Source organism: Aplysia californica, unplaced genomic scaffold (assembly GCF_000002075.1).
Source record: "Aplysia californica isolate F4 #8 unplaced genomic scaffold, AplCal3.0 scaffold00796, whole genome shotgun sequence".
Classification (NCBI taxonomy): domain Eukaryota; kingdom Metazoa; phylum Mollusca; class Gastropoda; order Aplysiida; family Aplysiidae; genus Aplysia; species Aplysia californica.
Window position 1 is genome coordinate 58914 of NW_004798066.1, and position 7500 is coordinate 66413.

At 41.7% G+C, this 7500-nt stretch overlaps 1 protein-coding gene across 1 annotated transcript in view; it reads left to right on the forward strand.

The window, feature by feature from the left end:
• Positions 1–2466: 2466 nt before the first annotated feature.
• The window catches only part of LOC101852654 (3-oxoacyl-[acyl-carrier-protein] reductase FabG), a gene marked incomplete at its 5' end in the record, with an annotated part of 15024 nt that continues 9990 nt past the window's right edge, over positions 2467–7500 (forward strand). The window contains 3 exon segments of the mRNA XM_013088721.2: positions 2467–2600; positions 5866–5961; positions 7005–7090. Of these exon segments, the coding sequence (XP_012944175.1) occupies positions 2467–2600; positions 5866–5961; positions 7005–7090 (316 nt within the window).

Sequence of the window (7500 nt, forward strand, 5' to 3'; positions counted from 1 at the left end):
GAGAGAGAGAGAGAGAGAGGGAGAGAGAGAGGGGGGGGTGAGAAAGGAGGAAGGAGGTGGGCTGGTACTGTTTGGGCTAAAGAAGATGAGCCAATCTCTTAAATAGTATGCACTATAAATGCCTTCTATAGTGCGGTCAAAAATTCGAGGCGAAACTTATCGTCAAATATTTCTTCAACTATCGAACATCGACTCTTCAGGTTTTGCATAATGACTTGTACCAATTTGTCTTAACTGGTCAATTTTTTGTAAACACATGTTAACTGTATTCTAGAAAATTCCATAATAAATACTAATATAGAATTAAAGTGGGTGGTTTCTACGGATTTTAAAAGGTTTACAGCTCTGGCAACATCGCTGTTTTTTTAAAGCAAGTCCGTCTTTTTATTCTAATCGCAACATTATGCTGATAAAACGCATGATTTGGGAACCTTTAGTGCAAAAACGAGTTCCCTTTAGAATTTTGTTGTTGTTGTTGCAAGTTTTACCACTAAAATGTGTCATTGATGAGTTGTGAAGTAAGCCTTAATGCGTATGCAAAATATGAATGAGAAGCGGGAAGTGCTGTGAACAATCCCATTTTTTCGCATTATGGAGATTTATTGTATGTTATATAAATTTATGAAGACAACTTTTAAAATCTAGCCTCAGTTAATTTTTTTTAAATTGGTAAGTGTTTTACATCGCTTGCAACAGCATAAGGTCGTATGAGCTCGCGGGACACATTAAACTTTATTCAGTTGGTAAGAAATTTCGAATTTTGAAAATTATGATTAAGTTCAGACAAATTGATATAAACTGCTGTGCAAAGTATGGAGGACATTGGTTTACCTGTTAAAGATATTTGAGGATAAGTTGCACCAGGGATTTTTGACTGCACTATAAATAACCTAAATTATGCCAATATGGGCAAAAGACATTCACCATCAATTAATTGCGATGACTACTAGATTCACTTGACAACGTGGCGAAGTTCCATACAAAAGGCCCTTATTTTTCAAGCTCAGAAATCAAGCACGTTTTCATCTTGATAGTTGGGAAGAGGGATAGGGAGAGAAGGGGACTGGGAGAGAAAGAGAGACACAGAGACACACAGTTGGCTCTCGTGGCCTAGAGTTAAGGTGTTGGCCTCTCATTCAAAGGTCCTGGGTTCGAATCCGGGTAACGATCGAAAATTTTCTTCTTTAAAATTGTCTCCTTTCACCTCCTTTCCTGCACTCTAACAATGTTCTGTCGTCTGCTTTCGTCTCCTCTTTCTGCCCCCAGCCCCTCACCTCCTTTGTCCCCTCCGCTGGGCTCCTGACTCTTTCTTCAGCCTTTCTACTGCTACTCCTTGGCTCCTACTTACTGTTGTCTTTCAGCCACACCCCTGATCTTCTGGTAGGAAAGATCTACACCTAGCTTTCCCGGACAAGGGCGAAAAATCTCGGAGGGCCGTGTGCAAGTTGCGCTCGTTAAAGACCCCTTGGTGGTCCAAAATCAATAAGAGTAGACTTCGACCGCCACCCAGGCAAAATTCAAAATTTCCTACCAACTGAAAAAGTTTAATGTGTCGCGCGCGCTCATATGACCTTATGCAGTCGCGAGCGCCGTAAAACACTTACTAAAAAAAATGAGTTGAGGAGCTGGTCTCATCTGTGAGTAGACCATCTGCTGGCCCACCGTGGCAGAAAACAAGGTCGGTTACTAAGGCTTTATGCGTTCGCGAGGCTTGGGGTAATTGAGACGCACTAGACTTTGTAGGAAGTTTGTTTTCCAATCTACGATTTTCTCGTAATTTTGCATTAGGCTGCTCCCAGTCGGCGAGGCTTGAAGAGCTGTCAAAGGTAACATTGGTCTAGGTTTGACGTCATCATTTTATGTTGGACGAGAGTTGCCAGGACGAGAGTCGTCAAGACAAATACACACTTTCAAAAAATAAACTTAGAACTAATCAAAGGTTAGCTTATAGTGCGGTCAAAAATTCGGGGCTCAACTTATTGTCAAATATTTCCTCGGCTATTGAACATCTCCAGCTTTTGCACAATAACTTGTATCAGGTAAGGTCAGATCGATATCATTGTATAAACACCTGTTAGCTGTATTCTAGAAAGTTCCTTAATAACTACTTACAAAAAATCTCAGTGGGTGGTTTCTACAGATTTTAAAAGGTTTACGACTGGGGCATATCGCTTTTAAAAGTAAGTCCCCCATTTCATATAATGGCGAAATTATGCTATTTGAACACCTGTTTTTGAAAATCTTTAGAGCAAAAAAAAAATGTTCACTATAAAATTGATTTCTTGTGACAAGTTTTTCAACTAAAACGTGTCATTGTTGAGCTGTGTCGTAGGCCATTATTCTGAGTATGCTACCTCAGATTCACATTGATTCGTCCATTAAAGAAATAATATGACGATACGTTGCGCCACGAAGTTTTGACCGCACTAAGGAATTAATCAGTGGCGTGTGTTCTTCCTGTTCCAGGTGCCAGTTCCGGAATCGGAGCAGCAACTGCCGTCCTGTTCTCTCGCTTGGGTGCGAGATTGGCTCTCACAGGACGCAATGAGAAAAACCTGCGTGCTGTTGGAGAAAAGTGCCAGGCTGAAAGTGGACTCAAGGTAAAGAAACCATTTCTTGCTTGCATTTCTTAAGAGGGAGAATCTTCTGTAAGTCAATCCTCTGAGTAAACACCCCCGCCCCCCGCCCCCCGCCCCCCTGGTCCCCCAAAGTTTTTTTATTTTCTTTTAAATCATAATGTCTTTGTCCAAGGCACCCACCTGTCCAAGACAACCATTATATTCCTGGACAATGTGTGGCCGTCTTGGACAGTTTCGACCTTATACATACATATCCATGTATATATATTATAAATAAATGATAGATAGATGTATATTGTGGACGCCATTAAAAACGCAGCCCTTCGTTTGCAGAGTCGGTACATGTTTGTATCAAATGAAGATAGATTAAAAGAAATGTTGCTTTCTTTTTTTAAAGTTTATTCAATTTCCAACGAATGTGAGCATTGGAATCCGTTAACACGTCACAACAGAAATCCGCCTAAGAACACGATTTGAGCTCAGGCAATAATTTTGTTCTAGGCTGAATTAACGTAATAGCTTGCACGGATTGGGGTGAAGGAACAGTGGGCGATGAAATCTATACACTATATGCACACTTACACATGGCGTTTTCTTAGACATACGTTTTAGCTCTGCCGAACGAATCAATCGTCGATCGATTGATACAATAATTTGGTCCTCTTGCGTGATTAGTCCTATCCGTATGCCCTAGGGTCATTTTGTACCCCCGGGGTTGTATTCTTCACATTTTAGAAGACTTCTAGTACGGTGATCTCTTTGAAACTTTCAGTATTTCTGAAAAACTTTATTCTGACAGACTGCTATGCAAAGCGAACGAATCGGATTAACGAGTAAATTTCCTCTTTGGAAAGTGGTGGCACAAAGTTCCCCACGTCGTATGTATACTATAGTAAAACACGATGTACGGATAAGGTTAAAGCGTCCGATTGGCTTATAAAAACCAGCACATTTACAATCAATTTCCCCACACTTTCACACCCTTGCGGAATATCCTATTTCGTACTTATAATACACCATCAACTCATTTTGTAGTGGCAAATGTGTCGTCCGAAGCCTCTGTACTTAAATTGCACTCAAAACAACCACATCACTCAAACATGCACCGACACGTTTTTGTTTGTTTGCTTGTGTGTGTTATAAAGCTAACTATTATATGTTCCCCTCGCTGTCAATATTGTCTGCGGCCATTACTGAATCATATAATAAGCAAGGGAAAACAGCGAGTAGAGTTTTGTCCGTTGAAATTCGTCTCAGAATCCATTCCGTCTTGGAACCAGTCTTTATTATCTATTGTTTACCGGGTTCATAGGCGTGAGTTACTGTGTATATATATTTTTTTAAATATTATAGTTTATGATACATACATTATACACACGTACTACCCGGATACATCTTGACCTGAACCTATTATTGGGTACCCTTGAGGTCTAGCAGGGGAGAAGGGGGAGGAGGAGAAGGGGGAGACCGAGGGGAGGGGGGAGGGTCGACAGTGAAACCCAATTAAAAAATTGTGGACTTCAAAGAATCGAGATGTCGAATGACCATGCTCCTTCAAAAACACTCATTAACTTGGAACCCATTAGAAGGGCAAAGTCGCTATCTTTTAATCTGTAGTCCAAATAAACGTGTAACTGCATAGTACGCTAAAAAACCCATTTTACTTTCAGATCAATAACTATTGTAAATAAACAAATATTTGGGGTTCCTGGGATATCTGTTCAAAATGTCTCAAATTTTGCTTTATTGGGTTTTAATCTGGTTGCTCCTGTTTAATAAATCCCTAGTGACCCTGACTGAATGGGATCTGGCATTGTCCTGTGATGGGGCGTCAGAACGTTGTTGATGTAGGCCTGGACAGTCGAATTGCCCTGAATCCTCACCAGATTTAAATCCTGCTAGTGTGGTTGACAGCTCCCCACATCATCACACCTGCATCACATGTGCTGGGGCCTCTTAGATACTTGTAGCGAATCTCTTATTTCGACGTCGGTGAACTCGGAGGCGCCTATCATGTTGTGTCGCCCATTGCTGCCGCTGTTTGCGATGTCGATTGGTGAGCAATGCCCACAAAACTGGACGATATACCGGTAATCTGGCTTCGTGGAGGCGGTTCCTGACGGTTTGGTCAGAGATGCGGATGAGCTTGCAAAAGGTCGGGTACTGTCTCCGAAGCTGTTAAAATGCGATTCTTTAATTACGTGGCGGGTCCGAATGAGACCATCTTCAGTTTGAGTGGTTGCTCTTAGTCCGTCGGTCCTTGGTTTGTTGTCAGTATTGCCAGGTGAGTTGGACCGCTGAAACCGCTCAAAAAGCTGGCTGATAGTGGACTGGGACACATTGACATGGGCAGCGACGTCGCTTGACTTTTTCCTGCTTGCAATCGGCCAATGGCTTGCTTTCGCTGTTGTACTGTTTGTCGTGGTATACTTCAGTTAGGAGAAGGCAACTGGTACGAAGTTTTTGGGACACATATTGTATAGCCCTACTTGGAAACAACATAAATGCAAAATATAGTGCACTTTCTTTAAGAACTATGCCCATAGTGTGTTGTTTTCGCCCCAGGCACCCACAGTGGGTGAATTGTTTTATACAGGTCAACTCACACGTATTGCTGAATACTGAAAAAACAAGACTCGCACTTCATGAGTACCTATTATGAGATCCAAAAAGTATGGGTCTAGATTATGCGTTTCTTTCTTTCTTTTTTTTTTTTTTAGACGAGTATATTTAACTAGAAAATCGTCAGTCACGCATGGGCTAACTGTAAACTGAAGTACACTACAACCCTACTTCAAACTGCTCGACCTAGTGTGCATCATTCGGGGTCATCGTGGGGGTCACAGTGGGGTGGCAGTTTTTAGTTGGTACAGGAAATGCCGGGCTGTGGTCGTTGTATGTGATGAAGTCCATAGAGGTGATAACGAAACATGATGGTCTAGTATTGTACTTTATCTTAACCATTAAAGCATGAATCCTAATTCATTAGTAAAAGTTTAGCACCTCTTTCAACACTGAAAGGCTATTTTAAAAGCGGGAGCTCCGAATTTAACGTCCATCCCCGATAGCCAAATGGGCGGAGAGCCTTAAAAACTCTTCAGAACAATCTAAGTTAAGAACATCCTGTTGGGGAACCAGGGCCATCGGCACTGTAGTGCAGCATGATACCTGCGCACGTATATCCTGTTCCCTTAAATCTATGTCCAAGACCGCATGCGGTTCAAACTCAAACTCAAAACTTATGTCTACCTCTCCCTCCCCTTCTCACCTTGTCCTTTTTTCTCAGCCCCTGCTGGCCGTTGGTGACCTGACGGTAGACGGAGACACGGAACGGATTTTCAAGTCGTCAGTGGATGCTCATAACGGGCGTTTGGATATTCTGGTAAGCCTCGTGGTATCAATTTAGTTCGTTTGGTAGATTTTACGTACTTCTTTTCCTTCCACTCTTGTTTCTGTAAGTCTGTTTTGCTCTTTTCTCTGCTCTAAATGACCGTTATTGTGTCGATGAGCTTTTGTTGTTTTTTCTTACCAAAACACAAGAGCAAAGGATATCAACGATATTAACGATAGTGTTCTGTGTATCTGTACTCCTGTGCCTGTCTACCTTAATGTAGGCATCTGTGTCACTTCTACCCCCTCCCTCTCTCTCTCTCTCTCTCTCTCTCTCTCTCTCTCTCTCTCTCTCTCTCTCTCTCTCTCTTTCTCTCTCTGTCTCTCTCTCTCTCTTTCTGTCTGCCTGCCTGTCTATCTGTCTGTCTGTCTGTCTGTCTGTCTGTCTGTCTGTCTGTCTGTCTGTCTGTCTGTCTGTCTGTCTGTCTGTCTGTCTGTCTGTCTGTCTGTCTCTCTCTCTCTCTCTCTCTCTCTCTCTCTCTCTCTCTCTCTCTCTCTCTCTCTCTCTCTCTGTGTGTGTGTGTGTGTGTGTGTGTTGTGTGTGTGTGTGTGTGTGTGTGTGTGTGTGTGTGTGTGTGTGTGTCTGTCTGTCTGTCTCTTTAGTCTGTCTTTTTTTCTTTCTCCCTACCCTACACTTTGACATGGGCAGCGACGTCGCTTGACCTTTTCCTGCTTGCAATCGGCCAGTGGCTTGCTTTCGCTGCTGTACTGTTTGTCCTGGTATATTTCAGTTACGAGAAGGCAACTGGTACGTAATTTTTGGGACATATATTGTATAGCCCTACTTGAAAACAAAATAAATTCCAAATATAGTGCACTTTCTTTAAGAACTATACCAATAGTGTGTTGTTTTCGCCAGTCATACAGTCTGTCTTTCTATCTTTCTCCCTACCCCACCCAGAACACACTCATACACACACGTACACACACACTCTCATGCGTACATATTCTCAACAAAACGAAGCAAACGATGATCCAAACAAATATGCACGCAAAAAAGCAAGCCATAAGAACCTGACTTTTTTTTTTATCCAGGTAAACAATGCAGGCATCATAGCGTTGGGCAGTATACAGACAGCGCCTGTTGATCAGTACGACCGGCTCATGAGGACCAATGTCAGGTGAGAAAACAACGTAATATCTTACAGTTTGTGTGTCTTTATATTTGCGGTTTATAAGTGCTCAATTCCAATCGCAGAATTGTAAGTTGCATGTATTATGGACTGTTTTCTTTAGCAACATGCTTCAAAAACCTTTAAAAAAGCAACTACAACAACAACAACAACAACAACAACAAAAACTACAACAATTGGCCTCAGTAAAAGAATAATTAATAGAATAATGAATAGCAGCTTGAGTAAAACGATAATTTAGTCCGTTAATTAATCCAATCGTTAATCTATGAATTAATTCACCGATTAACGAGAACAGATTTCTGTAACATCTATGGATGAGGAATTGTGAAGAAAAACACACTTCCAAAGCGAGCTAGATGCATTGAGGTCCCTAAATTTGTTATTGGTTTGATAGA